The sequence below is a fragment of the Puma concolor genome, chromosome B2 (assembly GCF_028749965.1).
Source record: "Puma concolor isolate L17-30 chromosome B2, mPumCon1.1.hap2, whole genome shotgun sequence".
NCBI classification, from domain to species: Eukaryota; Metazoa; Chordata; class Mammalia; order Carnivora; family Felidae; genus Puma; species Puma concolor.
In genome coordinates, this window is record NC_141671.1 from 141,097,871 (window position 1) to 141,124,897 (window position 27,027).

General features: G+C 43.3%; 1 protein-coding gene across 4 annotated transcripts in view; it reads right to left on the reverse strand.

The window, feature by feature from the left end:
- CNKSR3 (CNKSR family member 3) overlaps nucleotides 1–7,956 on the reverse strand; it is an 84,370-nt gene extending 76,414 nt beyond the window's left edge. Inside the window, exon 1 of one of the 4 annotated variants that reach the window (XM_086708177.1) lies at nucleotides 7,146–7,956. Coding sequence is in view for 2 of the 4 variants with exons in the window: in XM_086708173.1 (XP_086564299.1) it covers nucleotides 7,146–7,197 (52 nt within the window). In the remaining 2 variants the exon portion in view is untranslated. Of the gene's footprint in view, nucleotides 1–1,790; nucleotides 6,207–7,145 lie in introns of those variants that run through there. The other 3 variants (XM_086708173.1, XM_086708175.1, XM_086708176.1) reach the window with 3 other exon arrangements.
- Between the last annotated feature and the right edge of the window lie 19,071 nt (nucleotides 7,957–27,027).

The following is a 27,027-nucleotide window of genomic DNA, read 5'->3' on the forward strand; positions in this document are numbered from 1 at the left end:
TAAAAGGAAGACACTATGAATAATCAAAGGCAGCAGGAAATGTGTGTGTGTGTGTGTGTGTGTGTGTGTGTGTGTGTGTGTATGTATGTCCCTGTGTATGATTCTACCAAATAGAAATGTTAATTATACCACATAGACAAAAAAATGCAATTAGGACGCTCAAAATAAAAATTAGATTAGAAGTGTCAAAAGAAGAAACGATGTATTCTATTACTGAGTTGCATTCTGAAACAATACAACACAATCAACAAACTACAATAAAATAAATAAATAGCCGTAAGTGTCTCAAATACTAAAAGGTCAGGTTCAAAATATGCAGTGTCCTGCTTAAGCTGTGTAATTTCAAAAAGAAAGAAAAGGCCTGTGTCCTAGGAGTATAAATCCTAAGGGGAGAATCAGGAAACACAAAAGTTAGAGGCTCTCTGGAGCTGCCCCTTCCCACACTTGTCGAGGAGAAAACAGTACCCACCTTGGCCAGAGGAGAAGACAGGTATAGAGGGAACAACAGAATAGAAGCCTGTGGAGTCTGGTCCCAATTCCTGGCCTTTGACCTTGGACAAGTGATTTAACATCTAAAAGCCAAGATGTCCTCATCTGCTACAGAGATATGCCTTCACTGAACATCTCTCGGGCTTGTGAAAAGACGCAAAAAAGAACAAACGTGGAAGAGCTGTGCAGAGCTTACATAAGCAAAACTTGCCTTATTTATTAAAGGCCAAAATGATGGCTAAGACTGGGGTGAAAACTCTAGAAATATTGCGAAATGAGAGTAGAGATGGAAATCAAGGTGAGAACACAAATGTCCCAGAGCCGGAACCCAAGAGGCTAGGAATGGTCAGTCAACACTGGAGGCAGCGACACAGAAGCGTGAGGCAGAGAAGACAGGCCCCCACAGCTCTCTGGGATGATGTGGACGCAGAAAGGCTCACCTGTGAGCCTCGAGCACGAAGAGGTCACTCCCAATCTCCATGGAGACAGACGGAGACACCTGGCCTTGGCACAAGACACACTTTTAAATTATGAAAACTGCTCTGGTTATTCCCGAAATAGCATTCTGTGTCATTTTCTACCAATTATGCAATCTCCCCTGGGATCTGCTAATCCTGACAAACCCCTGTGTGGTCAGAGACTATAGGACCGGCCACAAGGCCACCCATCTTCCAATGTCCCGCTGGCGATACTGACAAACTTGAGCCACAGCGCCCACCAACCACTTCACAACGCCCTTCTTTTGAAAAAGACAAAAACAAAAACAAACAAATGTTGTTACGAGGACCCTTCGAGGCCCAAAACGTAGGTAAGAAATCCCAGGGGAAGTGTCTCACTTAGTTTGCAGACAAGGACCCGATGCTGTTGCCAGGTGGTGCTTATGAACAGAAGCACACCCCTGATGTCACCTTTTTGCTTTCAGTAAGTGGCCAAATGAAGCATCCTCAAATGAAGCACCGTCCTTCAAGGACTTAAAACCCACGGAGCCCCTGTCGGGTCGGAGAGCAGAACCCAGCAGCAGAGTATAAAAATGTGCTCGCGGCCACGTGCCCGAGCAGTGCTCCTTGAACCGTAATGAGCACGCGAGTCACCAGGAGATCCTGTTAAAATGCAGATTCCGATTCAGCAGGCCTGAGCTTCTGCATCTCTAACAAGCTCCCGGGCGAGGTGGCCTGCTGGTCATGGACCAGGTGCCAGACAGCAGTCAACACCCGACAGCACGCGAGCCCTAACGCCATGCTCGCTGGAAGTCCAGCTACTGTTTTTACAAAGTTGAGAAAACACAGTTTGGATTTCTTTACCCAGAGAAGGTTCATGATACTGGCAAGAGACATCTATCGCTCGGCCAACCGAGAATCTTCCCGATCTGCTGGCAAGTCCTGCCCTGGTTCCTCGGAGCGGTCGACGAATGGCAGGGAAATCTCTTCAGTACTGACTGGTGCCCCTGAATGGTAGGAGTCAACCCTCTGACAGACCTGACCGCTCAGAGAGAATAATTTATGACCTGCAGCTATAGAATAACAGAGAGGAAGCAATAAAAACGAGTGGTAATTTACAGAGAGCTTACGTAAGACCATACAATCAGGGGTAGGACTGGGACACAGCCCCCAAGTTTGATTCCAGAGCCCACACTCACCACTGAACTCCACTGCCCTGGTGCAGGCCATGAACACGATGAAGTCGTGGAGGAAACAAGAGGGCTGTTGAGCCCCGTCACTTATAAATAGGGGACCCTGAGCAAGTTCTCTGTCTCCCTCTCTCTGCTTTAGTTTCTTCGTCTTCACCATGGGTTAATAATGGTTTGTATACCTCATTGGGTTTCCTGAGAATTATGAGTCCAAACAAAGCACTTAGCATAGCGTCTGACACATAGTAAGTGCTTCAAGAAGTGTTTTTCTATTATTATGAGTAAGATAACTCTATGGCTGGAGCCCAGGAAATAGACCAGAACCAGGAAGTGTACGCAATGAAGTGAAGGGTTTCTGACCTCTGAGGGAGACATACAGCTCTCGAAAGGACCTCCCTTTTTCAATGACCACAGAGGCGAAAGGGAAAAGCATAACCTAATTGAAATCAGGGTTATGGGAGGAACTGACCTCCAGTATGACGGCAGCAGCAGGGGCCTAACGGCCTAACACTGGAGTTGACCTACAATGTACCCGATCTCTACAGATAATGCTGAAATTCTAGCCCCTCCAGGACCAAACATGGACAGACACCACAGGGAAGAACAGTGTACGTGGCCAGATTACAGAGAATGAGCAAATGTCCTGAATCCCACAGGCTCAGACCTTAAGCAAGAAACCCTCTTTACTCTTGGCTGGTGATGGGGAAACGGTGCCCATGCAGAGCCAGAAGCTGGCCAAAGAGACTTCTGCTCTGCAACTAAAGCTGGGTCGTGCTCCCTCAACACACTTATTGAGAACCTGCCCATTCCATGCCAAGCCATGACCAATGGCACTTATGGGAGAAACCAGTGGTCCTTCCTCCTTGTTAAAGACATTCCCCAATGACCTGAAAACAGAAACACCACTTGGGTAGCTGCATTTCACCATGCAACTCCTAGCATTTAAATCAAGCTTAGAGACAAAAGACTTCATATAACTTACAGTTATGACCAGAGAAAGTTTACCAGGAATGAAAATAGAACACTATTTCTAAAACAGGACTGACCCACGAGCTTGACAGAAGTAGGAAATTATGACATGTATCCTCCTTTGAGAACTAATCTATAAAGATCAGTACATATAAATTACTGTGTGTTAGACACCACTGGCTTAAGTTTACCTGCATCTATTCTCCCCTCCTTCCTTACTGAACAAACTCCAATTTTTTTCAGGGCCACAATGTACCCAACTGAAAAGAACTACAGTGACTGGCCTCCCTTGCAGCACGAGGGGGGCTGCATGATAGTTCTGGCAAGTGAGACGTAAGCCAGGAGACCTGGCTCCTAGCGGTCTTTTGCCTCCTCTGGGTCTCCTTTCTCCTGCCTGGAACAAAGGGGGCATGGTCCTGGAGGTGGAACAGCCACCTCGCCACCTCACACTAAGGCATTAAGCATGAGGATGAACCCCACTTGTGGCACCACGTGCTAAGAACAGCTGAACAGGACGGCAGAAGGAGCCCGGGCCTCTGACCGCACGGCAGAGCCCCCGCGCGCTCCTGAATCCTCCGTCTCCAGACTTCATTTGCACGAGAAAATCAACGCTCCCATTTGGTTAGACCCCTGTCAGTTGGGTTTTCAGTGGTGCACACCTGACCCTACTCTCACCTGATACACGTTGTAAAAGATCATTTGCTTTGCAAAAGCCTTGACTGAATTATTTGAAAGACGAGGTGCCATGAATTGTGAATTAATTTGATTTACAAATAACCCTCCTGACATACACCAAATGGGTAGGATAAGACACACACATCCCAGACAACTCTCCTCCGTTAACACGACTTTAAGAACTCACACGGTGAGAATCCTGGAGGTCTGGTCATCAATGTGGTGAAGACTCTGAAAGTCCTCTGGGAGTGACCCTGGGAAGAACCCCCTGAGAAGATGAAGTAAAGCCAAAGCACCCGGAGTCAAATGCTGCTGTCACTTCCTCAGGTACCTAACCTTTCTGTGCCTCGGTTTCCTCAACTACAAAATGGAAATAATAGCTCCTACCTCAAGGGGTGGTTATGCAATATTCAATGAGTTAACACTCATACAATGTGGAGACCGGAGCCTGACCTACCGCTGGGATTTACTGAGGATCTACTAATATCATGATAAAATTGGTGACAGTATAGCTAAAGACTAATACAAATAAAAATTATAATAATAAAAGCCAAATGAATTAATACATTCTATACGCATAAACCTTTCTTCTAATGCATGCACCTGCTGAATAGCGTCAACATGAAATCAAGCTGTCAACTGTGGTCGGGTTTAGACAGGGTTAAATCCAAGGTTTTCTACAGGGCTCACAACCACCATACCATACTCATGCAATACCAAGAGTGGCAAAGTCTACATGAAGAACTGCTTATCAGTAAGTAGGATGTATTTATAAAGTGGGGGGTGGGGGGTGGGTAGAGATGTTAGCAAAGACAGCTAAAAATAGACGCATAAGCAAACAAGTCTGCAGAAGCCAACAGTTGATTGAAAAGTCAATACTTTGACAACATTACTATGAGAAATATTCAAGTAATGCATCACGCAATTTGGGAGAATGTAGCCTCTTGTGTAAGCGTAAGCCACACTTGCACTTTTTATCTTTCCTAGATTCTAACACGGAAAGTACCCAGGTCATTCTATGAGGCTGTACTTAAGTGTCCAAAAGGGCACAAGCATTCTGTATAAAGTTGCCACATGCTAACCACAGGTATGTAACTTAATCAGTATCCAGAGCTCCTGATACCAAGGTATTGAACTGCTGATAATTGCCCTTTCAGGTCAGTAGGAAACTTTCTCTAGATGAAAGCAATCTCAAGTCATAACGTCAAGGCAACTGGAGACCAAAAACCTTTTAATCTGCTCTTCCTTTTTAGATGCTAAACAAACATAACAGGATGTGAATTTACACTTCTCCCAATCCCAAGAGGCCCCCCCCCCAAAGAAAGACACCAATCTTGAGGGTGTGAAGATCTCACTCCATAATCTTCCTGTGTGCCTGTTACCATTTTTCTAGTTGTACATTATCAAGTACGCTGGCAGAAGCTGAAGAAAGCCAAAGAGCGATAAACTGTAACCCTTTCTGTAGCCCACGAGCAGTACTGTCCAACAGAAGTATACTGCAGGTCACAAATGTGAGTCACAGGTGTAATTTTCCATTTTTTAGGAGCCACAATTAAGAAGATAAAAATAAACGGGTGAAGTTAATGTTAATCATACATTTAATGCAATGTATCCAAAATACTCACTTCGGCATGTGGTAAGTATAAAAAACTGAGATAATTTAAATTATTTTTTTACCCCTCGGCTTCACATGCATGTAATTTTACACTTATGACACATTGCGATTCTGACCAGCCCACTTTAAGGGCTTAAGAGCCACATATGACTCTACAGGACAGAACGGCTCTGGAGGTCAGAAGCCGCTAAAATCATCCTTTTCTTATGCTGCTTCTATAAGGGACACCAAGGGAAAAGAGACCAACCAACTGCATCCTGGCAGGTCACCAGGTGGGGAATCTGGTGGTGTCCTGGAACAGGGAAACACGCCCTACTTCAAAACAGGGTCTGGGAACTTACAGCTTTGAAGTTGCGTTTTGTGCCAAGCCCTGGCAATGCTCTTTACTCCTCCCCCAGGCAAAGCCAGTCACCAATGCACAAGTATGTGTTGTTTGCATCCTCGTTTTAAATGAGAGCCCTGGAAATTCTGGTCCCTGGACAAACCTCTTCTCTGGAGACACTGTATCCCTCTCCTGCTCCACTGGGATCAGGATACCCCACTGATGCACGCCATGTGTCCCATACAGGGAGGGACACCCATTCCCACGTGGTCTGTGTGTACTTGGCAGGCATGGGAAATGAGATGTAAGAGATGACCAGTTTCCTTCATGCCCCAGCCATGAGACGGTCTGAAAGGCGACCTGATCTTACCAGTATTACCTACCTCACAGGCTTACTGTGATCACCAAAGGCAATAACAGAGAGAGAGTTCTTAGCAAACTGTAAAGCGCTATACAATTCTAGTTAGTATTATTGAGAAAGGGCACCATTCCTCACCTGGAAGAGCAGATAGAAGAAAGAAAAAAGAAACAGTAACTTGAAACAAAGAGATGTTAAGCCGGGGGGGGACCCATAAACACAGTGGTTGTTCTTGCCAGCTTTGTTTCTTTGGAAGAGTAGAAGAGGCTTGAGAAACCTCCATCACTCTTCCCTGGAAATCTTGGGAGGCACTAAAAAGTAAGCCAGACCTCTGGGTAAGAGCTTCTACCCCCGCTCAGTCACCTATGACCTCCCCACCCCACTGCTTTTCCTCGTCCCAAATACCGTACAGCTCAGGACAGTGATTCTGAACAGATCGCCTCTTCCCAGGGTCTAAATGTGGCCTAGAAATGCAGCGCCACAGGGGGTCCTGGCACCTTGGAGCAAAAGTCACCGAGTCCCGGGGAGTCTGGCTCAAGGCTTCTCGCCGGCGGGAACGCCTCCGCGTTGGCTCCGGTGCTGCCCTGTCGCCTTCTCCAACGAAAACAGAGAGGCTCGGCGAGCCGCCCTCGTCTCCCTTTACCTGTCCAACCGCCCCGTCACGCCTGCGAACTACTCCGAGCGGGCAGGCGGCATTTACGAGGTCCGAGGGGAGTCACCCACACAAAGGCGCCTTGTGCCTCTCCGCTCCAGGACGGGCAGCCTGGGAGCGGGGCACCGCACCCCGGCAGGGAAGAAGGCGCCCCCAGCCCGGCAAGTCCCGAGATACGCACACCCTCCCTCCATAGAAAGGCCATCTCCACTCCCCGGCTTAATGACGGGGCTCCCCTCGGCTGGCCACAGCTCGCACCCCAAAGGCAGGCACAAGAGCTAGGGGGTGCACAGGCCACTCCGAAGAAGTTTGCATTGCCACCGCACTGCGCTCTGCACGCGTCTCGCCCGCTGGAGCGACTGAGCACCCCCAGGCCCCGGCTCCCCGCCCACCCCATCACTCGGCCGGAGACGCGCTCCCCCCCCCGGACCCGCTCACCTCTAGTCCAGTCCACCACTTGTTTGGGGCTCCACTTGGTCACGGGTTCCATGGTAAAGGGCTCTGCTCCCAGCTGGGCTAGAGTCGGCGGTTAAAGTCTGGCTACCAGGGCCGGCTGCCCCTTCCCGGGAGGGCGCGCCCCGCGGCTGGTCCCCGCGCGCCGGAGCGCCCCGTCAAGGCTCCATGGCCGCGGTCAGCGGGTCATCTCAGCGCGGCTCAGCCTGGACAGCGCGGTCCCCTCCCCGGCACCCGGACCGCCGCGCGGCTCCTCCTCCAGCTGCCACCGTCCAGCTGCAGCTCCTCCTCCTCCCCCCCCCGCCGCCGCCGCCGGGAGCCCGGGCACAGCTGCCGCTCCTGGACGACGGCAGCTGCGGGGACGCGGGGCCGTGACCCCAGGCTCCCCTGGCCTCGGCTCGGCGCGGGACCCTTCGGGCCCAGCTGCTCCCGGCCGCTCGACCGCGCCGATCGCCGGGACCGCTTCCTCGAGTTCTCCGGCCGCGCGCTCCGCTCCCCCCTCCAGCTCCTCCTCTTCTGCGGCGTGCTCTCCCGGGGTCTCCGCTCCGCGTGCGCTGGCGTCCCCGAGCCTTCCCGGCCCCAGGTCCCACCTCCTGCGCCTCCCTCCGGGGCTGGACTTGGGCTGGGAGGAGCGCGGGGCCGGCGCGCTCGGGTTACAAAGTTTCGGCTCCGGTCGCTGCTCTCGGAATAAAAGAGGGGCGGGGCCGAGGACCCTGTGAAACTCGTGGGAGGGGGTGGTTCCGCCCGAAACGGGCGAATCCGGTTACTTTCCTTCTCGGAGCCTTTCGCTCACACTGCGAGAGTGTCCCGGGCCCTACTTTCCTTTTCAAGGGGCGGGTTGTAGATCTTGCGTGCATCCCGGAGAGCCCGTTGGCTTGGGTGAGGGCCGGGTCCTATTGGTAGCAGAACAATCTGTCTTGGCCTGAGCAACAATACACTACAAAAAAAAAAAAAAAAAAAAAAAAGTAGGATCTGCATGTTCTGTTCATTTTCAATGCTTTGCATCAGAATGGCTCTGCGATTAAGCCTTTCTCACTTTAAATTTCTCAAGGCAAAATTACTTTACTTCATACTTTGGGTGACATTGTGACAATTAAATTCATTTTTTTAATGCCCTAAACGCCAGCCCAATGTTATTTTGTTCTGGAAAGACTTTGGCCCTCCGTGTATATGCGTTTTCATCCTTTTACTCATTCTGAAACCAAGTCTTCCCTGTGGAACATTCAAGGCCAGTGTCGAAGAGCAATTATCTCTCATTTCAACTCTGGACATGGGCCAAGTTCTCAAGTCCCATGAATCTGGCCTGTAAGATGGTCCTTGGGGACAAAAGGGCCAAGGCATTTGAAGGTGCCCAGCACAGAATGTTTGCATGGAGGCAAAGCCAGAAGAGGCGGGAAGGAAATGGCCTGGCTTCTGGGGCCTGGGGAGATGGAGGTAGTCACTTCATTTTCAGCTTTATCCCACCCTTATCTGAAATGAAAAACCTTGGCCCTCTGTGTATCCACTCCCATCCCCTTCTGGTTTTCTACTTAGGTCTTGGGTCACAGTCAGGGGCCACGGGGCTGTCACTGGCAGCAAGCACCCAGGGATTGAAGGCCAGCCCCCACTCCAGCCCTGGGCTAATGGAAAGCAATCACTTTCTGATATGCCACAGGAAAGACTGCCCTCCTGTTACTCTGAGGTGCTTGGCAGGCTGGGGTTGGTGTGGTAATCACTGCCTCGCAAGACTCAACGCACTTCTTTCTGTAATGCTGCCGCAATATTTCAGCTTCGCCGCTAAAATGAATCATAATAAATTGGTAGCTTTTAGCATTATTTATTGTTGTATTATCATATTCATACTTGCAAAGTGAGCTAATGCTCATTTGGATTAGTCATCAATCTTGAAGGAAAGGTTGCTAGCCAGCCAAAAAAAACACAAAACACAAAAACCAAAAAAGCGAGCGCACGACTGCAGAGACTGACATCGGGAGGGCCCTTCCACATTTCATGGGACTCAATCTGCGGCCAGAATGAACCCTACATGGAGGGAAAATCCTCAATGTGAATATTTACCTCTCCTCCTTCAAGCCTCCCCCTCAACACCCTCCCCAGCCTGAGTGAGCTCACAGACATTCTTTTGGCACTTAATGATCCTTACCTTCAATTATGATTATTTATTCACACCTTCCCCTGGGAGACTTAACCCCTCGAGGGCAGAGCCTTCCCGATATTACGTAGAGCATTCTCTCCTCTCCCTTCCTATCACCTAGCTGGTACCACCTCACACAGAGTCCAAGGTGTGGTTAGTATTTATTCGTTCAATAAATATCTGCGAATGCCTCCTATGTGCCAGCCACTGCTTTCACTAAGTATTTGTTGAATTAGTGTGATACGTACTATTTATACAGGTCTGTTGGGATGCCCATGTTGGAAAGGTGGCGGCAGCAGGCCTACGCCTCTTGTACACTGAGATGAGCTGGAATAAGAGGGAAAAAAACACCTAAAAAAGTGAAGCAACATCAGACCCACCTTCCACGCAACTTACCTATAGAACTGAGGAAACACAACCACACAGATAATGCAGTTATCAGATACGATAATTTTTTTTTTTTTGAGCAAGAGTTATTGGCAGACTACGAAACTTGTCAAAGGAAATGACAAGCTTCCTGGTAGAGTAAATGACCTTCAAAAAAGATGACCTTTTTAAACTTAATAATATCACTTGTGAACCATCTTTATGGCAGAAAGTAGGGAGAAGGATTTTGACATTTGTCATTAGAGTCACTAGAAGATATAACCAGTCATCTCCACACCTTTTGTTACTGTGATCGCCGTATGGTGCCGTCTTTAATTATGATTAGGAAGACCATATAATTTATCTACAAGCCAGGATATTCCTGAATCCTGAAGGGGAGCTATCAGGGACAGCTGGGTGGCTCAGTCGGTTGAGCGTCCGACTTCCCTGATCCCACACAGTTCTTGAGTTTGAGCCCCACATCGGGCTCTGTGCTGACGGCTCGGAGCCTGGAGCCTGCTTCGGATTCTGTGTCTCCCTCTCTCTCTGCCCCTCCCCCACTCATTCTCTCTCTCCTCTCTCTCTCTCAAAAATAAATAATAAACATTTTTAAAAGTTTAAAAAAAAATAGCTCTAAAGGGGAGCTATAAAATTGGGTCATGGGGGGGCGCCTGGGTGGCGCAGTCGGTTAAGCGTCCGACTTCAGCCAGGTCACGATCTCGCGGTCCGTGAGTTCGAGCCCCGCGTCGGGCTCTGGGCTGATGGCTCAGAGCCTGGAGCCTGTTTCCGATTCTGTGTCTCCCTCTCTCTCTGCCCCTCCCCCGTTCATGCTCTGTCTCTCTCTGTCCCAAAAATAAATAAACGTTGAAAAAAAAAATTTTTTAAATTGGGTCATGGGGTCCCTGTAATTATGAAGAAAAGTCAAGTGTTAATGATTTTGCCATAGAATTTAACTTGATGTTTTTCACAATGTTTTCAAATTCATTTGCCTTAGTCATTACTGGGGAGTTAAATCTAAAATTCTGAAAGTCAAGCAAGATTTTGCAAAATTTCATCCCACTGAGTCAACCCACTGACTGTACTCAGTACATAAATACATCATGGCTAAAGAGGAAGGCCATGCTAAGATCTCTAACCCAGAAGAGCAATTAACTATCTAAATGAATTAGCGTTCTGTTTACATTTCAAGTCCTGAAGGCTAATTACTATTTAAATAAGGCCTTCTACTTTAATTACAGCTGTTAGCATGTGAAAGTTTTTGGGAGACTGCCTTCCTGTCTGAAATGCAAACTTGAAGACAATCAAAGTCACTAATGGCACATAACAAAGGCAGAATTTTAGGTAAATAGCCTTGGAAACTGAAGTGTGTACAAAAAGATCATTTATAAATTTGCCAAGTTTTCTTCTCTGCCAGCTGTAATCCGTAGCTATGCTATCACACTGTAAACGCATGCACGGTACCAAAATGCATAGCATTGCTATAGCATTGCACAGCATAGCTATGCTGTCCTCTTCAGAAGCAGAATTACTCATTTGGGCCTTGATGTCTATGGCCAGTTCATGACACATAACAAGTACCTGAGTAAATCCTTTTCTAAACTGAATTGAATTTGTAGAACTGATAACTAAAACCCAAGTCTCGCTTTCTCTTCCAGCTCCTTCGTTTTTCTGACTTTGGGTCTGCTTGCACATGGAGGTCATTTAATTGACCAATGAAACATTTATTCAGTACTTGGAGGGGACTAAACTAGGCACAAGGAAGAATCAGAAACAGATGCCAGTAATATTTACAGATCAAAGTCATCACACAGGGCGACTGGGTGGCTCAGTCAGTTAAGCGTCTGACTCTTGGTTTCAGCTCAGGTCATGATCTCAGGGTTTCTGGGTTCAAGCCCCACATGGAGCTCTGTGCTGACAGTGCAGAGCCTGCTTGGGACTTTCTGTCTCCCTCTCTCTCTGCCCCTCCCCTGCTCACGCTGTCTCTGTCTCTCTCAAAATAAATAAATAAACTTTAAAAAAAAAAGGCATCATGTGATTTTCTAAGGGGGGGTAGATTTGTCCAGTAGTTTTATCAAAGGAAAGTATGCTGCTAGACCCAGACAAGAAAGTTTTAAGGGCCGATATGATACTAACATTTTGAGCTAGTCCATATTTTATTAATTTCTTTTTTTAATGTTTGTTTGTTTGTTTATTTATTTTGAGAGAAAGAGAAAGACTGGGGGAAAGGTAAAGAGAGAATCCCAAGCAGGCTCCATGCTGTTCGCACAGAGACTAACATGGGCCTCAATCCCACAAACCTGGGATCGTGACCTGAGCCAAAATCAAGAGCCAGTCGCTCAGCCGACTCACCCACTGAGGCACCCCCATATTTTATTAATTTCTTAATTTGAGAACTAAGGCTGGAACTCTTTGGATTAGTGGTTATCACTACAATTTAGTTGATAAACAAGGAAGTAGCAAAAATAAGGAAGCTTTTAAACAGTTTATTAATCTGGCAAGACCCAGTCTCCTTTCCCAGTCCAAAACACTGTTTCTAAAGAATGAAAGAAAAAAATAAATAAATAACACAAGCTACTCCAAAAATGCAGCTTTATCTTACCATCAGAGGTCCTCTTAATTATTGTTTTCTTCCCATCCCATTGCCTTTACTATTTGCAGAACATTCCAAATTATTCAGTGTTTCCTTCGCAAATAATTGTCTCATGAATGTCTCTTGGGTTATCTTTTATTTGAGCGATCCCATATAATTCTGCAAAATGCCGCCTGGGAAATATCCTGCATTTAGAGCTAAGCATTCTTATCTATGACATTACCTCACTGCAAAGTCATCAGTTAACTAAATTATCCAGGCTGTTGATGATCTTGTCTTTCGTTCAACTCCATTTGGTCTGAATTCTTCGCACCACGGTAATGTAGTTATTTTCCTAAATACCCAGGCTCCCCATCAGATAATTCAGGTAGTAAAGTCCTCAAACTTTTGTTTTTTGTTTTTTTTTTTAAGTCTCACGAGTGCTGCCCTACTTATTCGAATTCTTTTGATCATTCAGTTAGGTTAATTAAGTCATCCTACAGTAGGAAAGCTGATATTTGGCTTTCTTTTACTGAACCCTATCTGTTAACTCGGAGATCAGTGTCAATTGGATAAATGTTCAAAAACCTCACCTATCTTAAATCAGACTTGGAGGTGTTGACTACACTTTTCTAACACAAAAGAGAAACAGTGACACCATTAAATCCTACTTTCCAGGATTTATGGCTGTTATTTTTGGAGAGCTGTTACATGAAGCAATATCCACAAAAGAGTTGAGCTTCCTTACCCACAAGGGCTAAAGCCACAGCTAACAAAGCAGTATGCTATAGACAAAGAAGGAACCATCCATTCTGCATTTCCCCCACGGATTTATGCTCCTTTTCATTCCCACTATCAGATTGCAGAGTGTCCAAAAAGAACAGAATGCCATTGGCAACGTGTTCTTATAGTTTCATTTTAACTTTGTGGGACTCATAATCTCTGAACAAGTACACAGAATACCAAGAGTTTCAGACTCTGATTTTTGTTTCAAATATAAACTCCATGTTGATAATGATAGACCAAAGTTTGGGGTAAAAAAAAAAAAAAAAGATTAACATAAGTCATTTTGAACCTAAAAATAAAACTCTAATTGAATTAGGCCAAGTCAACTTTTAACGTGAGAAAGAAAACACAGGTTTGAATATCATAAACACACTAACCCAAAAGTTTACAAAATTTTTAAGGTGCTAACAAAAACATAAAAATAACTGTCCATTTAGTATTTTGTATTTTTCTAATTTTAGTTTGGCCTAACAAAAGTATTTATAATGACATTTCAAATCAAATAGAAATACATATCCAAATGCTCCAGACTATAATTCAGCAACTTTAATGAAGTTGGAGTTCAGTCTAAAAGATGTTTGTTCTTTCATTAGGTAGCTGCAATTGCATGCAGAGGAGGGCAATTTCTTTTTCTTCAAGTTTTAACCTACCAAGGGCATTTAAATTCCACATTCGCTACTAATCAACACAACCAGATTTTCACTAACAGCACATTCATTCCTCCTATTTGGATCCTATTTGGACCCTTCATCCTTTGAGCCTATAACAGGACCCTATTCTTGAATTTTCTACAACTGGCCCCTTGTATTTGGAAATACTATAATCATTTGGGATGGGGGAAAGGTGGAAAGAAAAAGAACACAGCAGAAAAGGAGGAAGTGCTTCAGTCTACTTCAACATCAAAAGGCAAAGGATGAAAATTAATACCAATCAGCGTTTTCCTGTAGGAGTCAAATGATTCGACAGGATTTTACGAACACTCCCAAAGACCTAATTGAACAGGAAAACTCACACTTGCTGCCAAAAAGTCAGCAAAATGGTTGTTCAAACCCACAACCAGCTCCCAAGTGATAATAACAGGAATTGTTTTATAGCATGCACTGCACTCCCAGATCAAACCTCTTTTTTCCATTTGAGCTCCATGTAAGTTTTTCTTTCAGTTACAGAGGAATGAGGTTAAATTCGTTCCCTTTCGGGGCGCCTGGGTGGCTCAGTCGGTTAAGCATCCGACTTCAGCTCAGGTCATGATCTCACAGTTAGTGGGTTCGAGTCTCGTGTCAGACTCTGTGCTGACATCAGAGCCTGGAGCCTGCTTCAGGTTCTGTGTCTCCCTCACTCTCTGCCCCTCTGCCTTTCTCTGTGTCTGTCTCTCTCTCAAAAATAAAGACTGTAAAAAAATTTAAAATTCATTCCTTGTCTACTTTTTCTTCTTTCACCTGAGCTTTGTCCCAGAGAAACAGCTGTGGGGTCAGGGGAGAACAGATTCCAAGAGCTGGAGCATCCTCTGTTTAGAGGCCAACAGAGAGAGAGCCCTTTGGTGGTTAAACTTGCGATACGGGCTCTGGAGTCCCAGGAAATCCCCGCTGCTGGGCAGAACCAAACAAAGGAGGTAACTTGAACAACCCCAGAGGGAACCTGCAGGCTCCACTTCCGTCCCACTCCATGTAACGTCCCCTGTGGATGCCACACAGTGGTCGGTCACAGGAGGTCAGACACGGGAAGCTGGGAATCAGAATGACTCCGATGCTGGCCTCACCAGCCAGGACGCAGGCAACACAAAGAGGCCAGGTTCGCCTTCTGTATTGCCTCCTCTTCCAAGGGCCTACTCCTCTCCCTCTGTGCCCATGTTTCGTGGTTCAATAATTTCATCCCTCCAAGATGCTGACCTAAGAAGAACATCCTTTTCTCAGAGACTTCACCTTTTGAAGGGAAACTCTGTGAGGTCCCAACTAACTTTATTATCTGAATCTCTTAACGAGTCTAAAGCCAGCCGTGTAACCTTGAGCAAGGCAGCCTCTTTGGGTCTATATGTGGAAGATTTAGGTCTAAAGGAACTTTAAGAATCCTTCTAGCTTCGGGGTGCCTGGGTGGCTCAGTCAGTTAACTGTCTGACTCTTTTTTTTTTTTAAGTTTACTTATTTATGGGGGGGGGGGGGTGAGAGAGAGAGGGAGAGAGAATCCAAAGCAAGACTCTGCACTATCAGCACAGAACCCAATGTGGGGCTTGAACCCACGAACTGTGAGATCATGACCTGAGCCAAAACCAAGAGTCCAACGCCCAACCAAGTGAGCCACCCAGGTGCCCCCAGTTAAGCATCTGACTCTTGATTTTGGCTCAGGTCATGATCCCACCTTCCCTGAGATCAAGCCCCACATCGAGCTCTGTGCACTAGACAGCACAGAGCCTGTTGGGATTCTCTCCCCCCACCCTCTGCTCCTCCTCTGCTTGTGCTCACTCTCTCTCTCTCAAAATAAATAAATAAATAAATTTTTTAAAAGAATCCTCTTAGCTTCAAATTTCTCTGTTTTTTAATAGTGAGGTATCGGTTGTTGGGGCCAGATGAGGGGGAAGGCAGTTTTCCACCAGGGACCTGACTGACTTCTTCTAAGTCTGGAGGGCTGGCCACGGCTGTATAAATTCACCTGGTGACACTGGTTCCGAAAACAGGAAACAGAATAGTGCTGAGAGGAGATGAAGGAGGAGACTCAGGATTCTGCATATTATTTACAGATTTTACCACAGAATGAACATAAGCAATTTGTCGGAAGCTCTCAATAATGTAATGATAGCCGATCATACTTTGGTTGCCAAACTGAGGGTTTCACTTCTGCCAGTATTAAAATAAACTAAGTAAAAACATTAAATGCACAGAGAACAGGGCGCCTGGGTGGCTCAGTCGGTTGAGCGTCAGACTTTGGCTCAAGTCATGATCTCGCAGTTTGTGAGTTCAAGCCCCATGTTGGGCTCTGTGCTGACATCTCATCTCCAGCCCTCTTCACGTTGGTTTCCTCCCGTTTGGGAGGTCTTACAGGCAAACAGTGTTCACATTTTCATTTCACTAGATTTTTTTTTTTTAACAATTTATATTTTATTTAGTTCTGTGGGTTTTTCCATTTTTTTTTTCTTCAGGTGAAAACATATCCACCAGATGACTTCTAATTAAGTTACTATTTTTATAAAGAGTGAAACCCTAAAGTTCAAGAAGGAAAAAAAATATGTACAGCAATGTTTTAATACTAGCTCATACCCCTTCACCAAATTGTGATTCACCAAATCGTTTCATCTCTCTGGAGTCAGAGACCAGAAAGAAGCAAGCCATCTATGAAGGCTCACACAGCTCTATGTCATCATAAATTTAACCACTGCAGCACTGCCTAACATTGTTTAAAAATCAACATAAATACATCTGAGGTTTGCCTCCTACCCAGAAGAATTCCCAGATCCAAGCATGGCTTTAATCATGATTTCTTTTTTCATTCCACACTTGCTGTGTAAAATATTATGTCTTTCTAAGACAATGAGCTTCCGTCCTCCTCAGTCGGTGTCTCTGTACAACTAGCAAGTCTGAGATACTCAAGGCACTAAACTCCATATAATGGACAAGGTCTGAAATCTGATCATCTTTTATATGATTTCTTTTCTTATTTCTTCTTCTGATAGCACTTGTCTCTCTGCAGTTATTTGTTGTAAAACTGGGAACAATTCAAAGAATGGCGTTATCTTCAGTTACTAATTAATCCACTAAGAAACTTAAAAGCATTCCCTTCTGGGAAAAGGGGGTCCTAAATAGTCGACAAGAGTCCTTTATCTTCAAAAGTACAGAGGCTAAATCATTGTCAATCTCCAGTAGAGCTGCCATACTTTTTAAGGACTCCATAAAGGCTTCCCATGGAAGGCTGCCCAAAGGGGAAGTCCAGTCACAGAGAAAAGTTGAGCTTGATGAATTCCAAATTGGCCGTTTCAGTCTTTAAGAGGAACTGTCATCAAATACGGGCCACAAAGGGGAGCCTCTCATGTGTTGCAGTCAATTATGCAAATATTATAGACAAGTAGCCAAAAAATTATTCTTTTCTTTTGCCTTCATTTCTCTGCATGTTATTTATATCCTCTGAACAATTTCTCACCAGGTTTTGGAACTAAAGTCTAGCTGACCACAGTTTTAAATGTTTATCCCATTGTACAGCATTTATGAACAGACAAGCCTAAGGGTTCCACACAGGAGCTTTGTTTCTATAGGCAAAGGATGTCCCATCAAAAGTAACTTCTTTGAGAACCAGAGGGGATTTTATTTTAACCCTGGGTCATGAAAGTCCAGTCTTCAGTCATTCAGATAAATCATGTTCAATACAAATATGAAGTAATAATAAGTGACCTTAAATCCATCAGCTAATCCCATAAGTGAAAAAAGAAACCTCCAATGTTTTCACTAGTGGAACCCTAAACAGGATTGACACATAGTAACAAAACAACCAAAATAGTAAGAAAAAAATTAAGCTCAAGAAACCTACTTTTTAATGATTCTGTCCAAAAATAATAACAATTAAAAAATGGCTATAAGGCATAATACACTAGCATAATATACTTATACTGTATATAAAACAAGGCAAAATTAATTTTGAAATATCTCTGAAACATACCATTTAATCTGTTCTTAAATGTATCAGAGTAAAAAAGAATTATAAGACTAATTACAGAAGGTTTTTTTTTAATTTTATTTATTTATTTTAAGAGAGAGAGAGAGAGACAGCACAAGTGGGGGAGGGGCAGAGAGAGAGAGAGACAGAGAATCCCAAGCAGGTTCCACACTGCCTCAATTTCTTCAATGTATGGATCATTTGAGGAATCTGTCATAATCTCTATCAGATAAAGAGTGGAGGGTAAAAAAAACACAAAAGACCTTTTTGAAGTATGTCATCACTAGGAAACTCCACTTCAGTGAAGTGGCTAAATGGTAATAATATTTATAGTAAAGGTGGGATAACTTTTCTAATGTTAAGGTAATTTTATGACCTAGTGTATCTGTGAAATCTATTTGTTGACAAAAGGAAAAGACTAGAGATAAAATTCTATAATCTCTCCATGCAGTGCCTACCAAAGAACAAGTATCAGAAGAGTTCTACAGAAAAACAACCAAAAAAAAAAAAAAAAAAGGGAAGAAAGAAAGAGAGAGAGAGAAAGAAAGAAAAGCAAGGAAAAATCAAAACAATAACCAAACATACACACACACACACACACACACACACACACACACACACACACACCCTCCCCAGAATCTAGTGTGGGAGAATGGATGTGATTAACTCTATTGATAACTTGAAAATGCTGAAAGACTGTAACATGAGTACAATGTGGTCAGCCTTCTAAGGGCCAAAATAAATAACATAGTGCTCATTTTCAACACTTGCGAAGCTGTTGCTTTCCTGTGTGTACTACACAGCCAGATAGGTCCCTTGGTTTTCCTTCAGCAGCTTTCCTATTGGCATCTAAAGACCCGTCTAATTAACATTATTTTCTCCCTGTGCCCAACTAAATCCTTCTCCACTAAACTGGCTCTTCATTCAAGTTATACGTTTCTTCTGTGCCCTTCCGTGGCAGTCACTGTGTCATTTCACTTTCTTTGTGCTCACTGGACATAAGAGGAATGCTTAGGGACTAACTATGGTGCGTTTTAACCATTCAGATCCAAGATAGCTTAAAAAAAAAAATCTATGATTATGTTGTTACCAATTCAACAAGGCGTTGAGTATCTACCACCAGCCTCCACTGTTCTAGGTCACATAAAGAAAATGATGTTTTTAAAAATTAGATAATGTTTTCTGGGGCACCTGGATGGGTCAGTCAGTTAAGCATCCAACTCTTGATTTCGGTTCAGGTCACGATCTCATGGTTCATGAGATAGAGCCCGGCATTGGGCTCTGCGTTGATATCATGGAGCCTACTGGGGACTCTCTCTCTCTCTCTGCCCCTCTCCTGCTGGCATGTGCTCTCTCTCTCTGTCTCTCTCAAATAAAGAAACTTTAAAAATATTAAATAAATAAAATAAAAAGTAGATGTTTTCTAAAAGATATATAACCCATCACCCAAAATGTCACAGCAGTAGACAAGATCACCACACTAGCCACGTGTTAGGCACTTGGGGGAACAGTATAATAATTCAACCTCCGGGCTGAGTTGTGTCACAGAGATGGAAATCAGATTTCAGTGAGATCAGAAATAGGCAGACATGTCAGCAGGAGAAAAGTTTAATGCCAGTTCTTGTATGGGCTGTGTGAGCTACAGCCAAATTGGCTTACATCTGTCCTGAAAGAAAAAAAAACCCTAGAAAATAAAAAGGGAAAAAGAATGAACAGAAAAAAAGTGATAATGAATAAATAAATCAGAGACACAAAGCTTGACTTAATAATGGAATTCCACTTTTCATAGAAAAATGATACTTGATGCTTTATGAGTTATTAGTTCCTTGGGAAAGAATTAGGATTATTGAAATATCTTCAATGCAATCTTACAAAAGAACAAAGCTAGAGGCATCAGCCTCCCTGATCTCAAACTATACCCCTATAGTCATCAAAACAGTATGGTATTGGCATTAAAACAAATACATCGACAGGGCACCTGGGTGGTTCAGTCGGTTAAGTGTCGGATTTTGGCTAAGGTCATGATCTCACAGTTTGTGGGTTCGAGCATCGCAAGGGGCTCTGTGCTGACAGCTCAGAGCCTGGAGCCTACTTCAGATTCTATGTCTCCCTCTTTTTCTGCCCCCCCCCCCACTCACACTCTGTCTGTCTCTCTCTCTCAAAAATAAACATTAATAAAAAATTTTTTAATAAAAAAATAAAATAAAAACAAATGCATCGATCAGTGAAACAGAATAAAGAGCCCAGAAAATAAACCGATGCAATAGGTCAATTATGACAAAGGAGTCAAGAATACACAGTGAAGAAGACATCAATAAATGATGTTGGGAAAACTGGACAGCAGCATGCAAAAGAATGAAGCTAGACCACTATCTTACACCACATACAAAAATTAATTCCAAATGGATTAAATACTTGAATGCAAGACCTGAAATCACAAAACTCCTAGAAAAAAACATTGGCAGTAAGCTCGTTGGTACTGGGCTTGACAATGATTTTTTTGGATCTGACGTCAAAAGCAAAGGCAACAAAAGCAATATAAATAAGTGGGACTACATGAAACTAAAAATCTTCTGCACAGCAAAGGAAACCATCAGCAAAATGAAAAGGCAACCTACTGAAAGGGAGAAAATCTTTGCACATCATGTATCTGATAAAGGGCTAATATCCAAAATACATAAAGAACTCATATGACTTAATAGCAAAAAGGAAACAATCCAATTTAAAAATGAGCAGAAGAGCTAAATAGGCATATTTCCAAAGAAAGCATACAGATGGCCAATAGGTACAGGAAAAGATGCCCACATCACTAACCATCAGGGAAATGCAAATCAAAACCACAATGAAATATCTCCTCACACCTGTTAGAAAGGCTATTATCAAAAAGACAAGAAATAAGTATTAGTAAGGATGTAGAGAATAGGAAATCTTTGTGCACTGTTGGTAGGAATGTGAACTGGTGCAGCCACTATGGAAAACTCTATGGAGGTTCCTCAAAAAATGAAAAATAAGGGCTCCTGGGGGCTCAGTTAGTCGTCCAACTTCGACTCAGGTCATGATCTCATAGTCCGTGAGTTTGAGCCCCGCATCAGGCTCTATGCTGACAGCCCAGGGCCTGAAGCCTGCTTCGGATTCTGTGTCTCCCTCTGTTTCTGCCCTTACCCCACTCACACTCTGTGTGTCTCTCAAAAATAAATAAACATTGAAAAAAATTTTTGAAATAAAAATAGAACTACCATATCATCCAGCAATTCTACTTCTGGGCATTTGTCTAAAAAACATGCAAACACTAATTTAAAAGGATACATGCACCCTCATTTTCATTGCAGCATCACTTATAATAGACAAGATATACAACCTAAGTGTCCACCAATGGATGAATGAAGAAAATGTCACACACACACACACACACACACACACACACACACACAGGAATATTATTCAGCCATTAAAAAGAATGAAATCTTGCCATCTGCAGGAATATGAATGGACCTTGAGGGCATTATGCTAAGTGAAATAAACATAAGTTAAAGAGGAGCACTTGGGTGGCTCAGTTGGTTAAGTGGCTGACTCAATCGTGGCCCTGGTCATGATCTCACAGTTTGTGAGTTCGAGCCCTGCATCGGGCTCTGCACTGACAGTGCAGAGCCTGCTTGGGATTCTGTCTCTCTCTCTCTCTCTCTGCCCCTTCCCTGCTTGCACTCTATCTCTCTCAAATTAAATAAACTTAAAAAAAATAAGTCAAAGAGAGAAAAACAAATACTATGAGATCTCACTTACATGTGGAATTAAAAAAACAAGTTCATAAATACAAAGAACAGACTGGTGATTGCCAGAGGTAGGGGTGAGGGGTGGATGAAAGAGGAGAGGGAGGTCAAAAGATACACAAAAGGTACAAATTTCCAGTTATAAAATAAATAAGTTCTGGGAATATAATGTGCAGCATGGTGACCATAGTTAATAATACCATATTGTATATTTGAAAGTTGCTAAGAGAGTAAATTAAAAGTTCTCATCACAAAAAAACGTTTTGTAATTATGTATGATGACAGATGTTCACTAGACATCATGATGATCATTTTGCAATATATACAAATACTGAATCATTATTTTGTATACCTGAAGCTAATATAATGTCAATTATACCTCCATTTAAAAAAAAAGAGGGGCGTCTGGGGGTGGCTCAGTTGGTTAAGCATCTGACTCTTGATCTCAGCTCAAGTCTTGATCTCATAGTTGTGAGTTCAAGCCCCATGTTGGGCTCTGTGCTGGGCATGAAGCCTACTCAAAAGGAAAAGAAAAGAGAAAAAAAAGAAAAAAGGAAAAGAAACATTGAATGATCTTATGTTAGAAGTATCAGGGAGGAGGGGCGCCTGGGTGGCGCAGTCGGTTAAGCGTCCGACTTCAGCCAGGTCACGATCTCGCGGTCCGTGAGTTCGAGCCCCGCGTCAGGCTCTGGGCTGATGGCTCGGAGCCTGGAGCTTGTTTCCAATTCTGTGTCTCCCTCTCTGTCTGCCCCTCCCCCGTTCATGCTCTGTCTCTCTCTGTCCCAAAAATAAATAAAAAACGTTGAAAAAAAATTAAAAAAAAAAAGAAGTATCAGGGAGGAGATTGAGGGACATATTTGTGACCAGAGTGATTACTTGGATGGACCAGTCAAGCAACAATCATATTTCTCCCTTGATCAATTATTTTGGAAATTTAAATAAGCCTAGTACAAATAGTTCTCAAATAATCATAATATTGGTGACAGGGCATGAAAATCATGGTCAAAATAAAGCAAGATGATAAAATGCAGCATCACATGTAATCAGAACTTTTTGCCTCCTAATCTCCCTTCCTCACCCCATGAGTGCTGCCATTCTCTCTTCTGAGGGTCCACATCCCCCACAGCATTGTGCCAGGCCCTGTGTTGGCCTGGGCATACAGCAGCCAACTAAACAGATAAAAAAAAAAAAAAAAAAAAAAAAACCCATCTTCTTGGAGTTTGCTCTTTAATGTGTAGGACACAAAAAATAAATGAAATACACAAGGGAAAAATACATATGTATGACAATTCAATATTAGTATCTTTTAATGGAATTTTTTAATGATGGGGAAAGTCTTTGATATTGACCTACGTATTTACCCTTTCCTCAGAATTCTCCTTCCTAACAAGCCAGGGAACTGGATCATGTCCCAACTCTTTTCAGTCATGGATTAAGGGCTGCTCCCAGGGGAGTGTTATTTCTCGGTACAGAGCAGGCTACTTGAGCCAGAGAAAACCTTCAGGCAAAGGGATGTAGATGCTGGTAGTAGGTCATGGGTCCAGCTTGCTCTGAAATGGTAAGGCTGAGAGAAAAGGGTGGAGCAGAGTTTGCTATAGTTTATAATTATATGTGCTACATTATAGGATACATTACTACCAGCTAGGCCCCTAGGGCTCTCCTCTGGCTGTGGGCCTCCCTATAGAGGAAGGTGTCCATGGAGCTAAGAGGACATGGCCATCTGGAGCCCATGGAACCCCCTCTAGACCATGCTCCATGGAATCCCAGAATTCCTGTCTGGTAAGGGTAGAATTGTGTCCCCTAACTAAAAATGCACTGGAGTCCTAACCCCCAGTACCTCAGAATATGACCTTAGAGACGAAGTCTTTATATAGATAAACAAATTGAAATGATATCATTAGAGTGGGCCCTACTCCAATATGACCAGTATCCTTATAAAAAGGAAAATCTGGACAGAGGCAGACACAGGTAGAAGGAAGATGATGTGAAGAGATATAAGGAGGAGATAAACATCTATAAGCCAAAAGGAGAGGCCTCATAGTCCTCAGAAGGAACGACCCCATAGAGATCTTGATTTGGACTTCTAGCTGCCAGAACTATGAGGCAGTAAATTTGTGCTGTTTAAGCCACACTGTTGTGGTACTTTGTTATGGCAGTCCTTAGTATAGGAAACAAATACGCTGCCCACACAGCCCCAAGTCTGTGGTCAGTGCCTGTGCAGGGCTCTCAAGTCCATCCACCCACATGTGAACAGGCCACCAGCGTGCCCTCCCTAGTTCTAAGGGGTAGCAATTTGAAGGGTAGGTGTAGACAAAGCTTGGGTACTCACATGCTTGCATGAAAGGCCTTCAAGTATGAGATGGGGCTAGGAGTGAGAGAGAAGTGGGTTAAGTCAGGGGCCATGGCAAACTCTCCAAGACAACACTGTGCCACAATGGAATTCTGAGGAGTCAAGGACTTCTATATTCAAATCTGGTCTCCAAATGATATTTTGGTGTTGGAGAGGTATTTAACCTTTAAAATAAAACAGCTACCGGAAACCACTCTCAACAAATGTGAAGGATAGTGAGTTTCTGTAAGAAAAAAACAATGAAACCACCCAAGAAATAGAATTTTGCCAGCTCCCCCAGATGCCCCTTCTTTGTGCCATACCCTAATCATAGCTACCCGCCTTCCAAAAGTAAGCACTATCTTGGGGCGCCTGGGTGGCGCAGTCGGTTAAGCGTCCGACTTCAGCCAGGTCACGATCTCGCGGTCCGTGAGTTCGAGCCCCGCGTCAGGCTCTGGGCTGATGGCTCAGAGCCTGGAGCCTGTTTCCGATTCTGTGTCTCCCTCTCTCTCTGCCCCTACCCCGTTCATGCTCTGTCTCTCTCTGTCCCAAAAATAAATAAACGTTGAAAAAACAAAAAACAAAAAAAACAAAAGTAAGCACTATCTTGACTTGTAGAATAATCATTTCCTTCATTGGCTTTATCACCCAAGCGTTCATCCCTAGATACTATAGTTTGGTCTTGTCCATTTTTTTTTAACCTGGTAAATCTTTTAATCTACAAACTACTTTTCTCTGCTTTCTATTTCTTTTCCTTACAATGTGTCTGTTCAACATTCCAGCTCATCTGACATGGAGTTTCCCACAGTCTCAATGGTGGTGATTGCATTTTCATGGTACAGTTTAACACATTCCTCTGTCCTCTGCATTTTCTACAAATCAGATCCAGAAACTTTATTAAACTCAGATTTAGATGTGATATTTTTGGAAATTCTAGTAAGTGTTGTGTTTTTTCATTAGAAGGACTATCTGGTTTTCATTCTTTACGTCAGCAGCTACTGATGCTCTATGCCTAGATCTATTCAATAATTGGAATTATAAAATAGGGATGCTTCAGTGTTGCCATTTTTATTTATTAAATGAATTAATTATATAAGATGATTCTTCCTCTCTCCTACTATTCAGTTACTTAGTGGTATAGTTTATATGGGTAAGGCAGATAAAAGCTTGATTTTTTTCTCCCTTAAGCCGTTTTCAAAATAGTAAATTGCTGTTTTGTTTTGACCAATTTTAAGAGGAGACTGATTTATTTATTTTTATTATACCCATTTTCAAAATCATAGATTTAAATATATTTGATAGTTTTGAATACTTTGCAATTCTTATCTTTGTTGATGCTCAAATTTTTCCATCTCTGGTCAGTGAGAACTTCAAATCAGCTCAGTGAGTCATTTTGACATCATGTCCATGTCCTTAAATCCTCAAAGCAATTCTATGTTGTAGATAGTATTTATTACCCCTATTTTACAAGTGTATTTAGTGCAGTTAAATAATCTGCCCAAGGCCACTTGGTAAATGATGGAGTTGGAATGCAAATCCAGGTAATCTGTTTACAAAGCTTGACCTCTTAATCACCATGATAGCTCGCCATTAAGAAAAATATGGCTAACTCTAACTTTACCATTTTTAACCATGTCAGGTAATATTCTATCATATAGTTTTCTATAATTAATTTTTAGGTGAAATTGTTGCAGACTACAATGCAGCCAGGCAATGAGCATAGAATTGCCATTGGCCATTGTCACTGTTAGATGACGTTTTACTGATGGTCACGGTTCGGTATTGACGAAACACAGAGGCAAAGCAGTGTGGTGGTGGGCTCAGCATTATCATGTAGGTTACAGTTAAACAATAGCAATTCCCCAGATATTCCTGTAGCACTGTTAGATTTCAGCCATTTCTTTCAAAGGGGCCTAAATTCTAAACTGGACTCAAATCACAATTCTGTTCTCCATCTTGATTGTGATCTATAACTTTAGGTCAATAGACAAAAGCAGAAACCATAATAGCAACATACAGATTAAATGGAATCCGTTATGGGTTGAATTGTATCCCCCCAAAAGATATGCTGAAGTCCTAACACCCACCTCCGCCCTACTACTTGTGAATGTGATCTTATTTGGGAATAGGGTCTCTACAGATGAAATCAAGTTAAGATGAGGTCGGGGCGCCTGGGTGGCGCAGTCGGTTAAGCGTCCGACTTCAGCCAGGTCACGATCTCGCGGTCCGTGAGTTTGAGCCCCGCGTCAGGCTCTGGGCTGATGGCTCAGAGCCTGGAGCCTGTTTCCGATTCTGTGTCTCCCATTCTCTCTGCCCCTCCCCCGTTCATGCTCGGTCTCTCTCTGTCCCAAAAATAAATAAACGTTGAAAAAAAAATTAAAAAAAAAAAAAAGTTAAGATGAGGTCATTAGGTTGGGTCCTAATCCATTATGACTGGTGTCCTCATGAGACAAGAAGAGACACAGAAGCTGAAACGCATACGGGGAAGAAGACCTTGTGACAACAGAGGCAGACACTGGAGTACTGGATGCATCTAGAAGCTAAGGAACTACAAGGTCTGCAGGCAAACATCAGTATTTAAGAGGCAGGGAAGGATTCTCCCCTACGGGTTTCAGAGACAGTATGGCCCTGCAGACACTTTGATTTCAGACTTCCAGGCTAAGATCAAAGTAAGTCAATAAATTTCTGTTTTAAGCTACCCAGTACTTGGTACTTTTTTTTATGGCAGCCCTACGAAACTAATATCCAATCTTTCATGGGTCATCATTTTCCCTATGAGGAAATCGAAAGCCAGTGAAATAAAAAGATCTGTCAAAGATACCACAGCGCAACCAAGACTAGAAAGCAGATCTTTGGACTCTTTTTCTAGTCTTCCACAAATATACTGCCTCTCAATTCAAGAATAAGAACTCATTCATTCACTCATACCCCCAAATACTTATTAAGTATCTACCAAATGACAGTCATTAACACAGACAAGAACATACATTTGGTCCGGAAAAAGTTTTGTCCCTCATGGTGCTTAGAATCTGGTGGGGAAAACATATAATGACGAATAATAATGATGATAAAACAATTTCACAAGAATATGTACTAAAAATAATAATTTAATATTCCGGTAAAGGGAACTATACAATAAAGAATGAAAACAAAAAGTTACAATAATAAAATATTTTCACACACACAAAAAATAAATTAAGTCCGAAATTCTTCCACTCGTTTCACTAAGAAATCAAAAGTTAGACACACCGTAATAAATTTATAAAGACTATACCAGCAGAGAG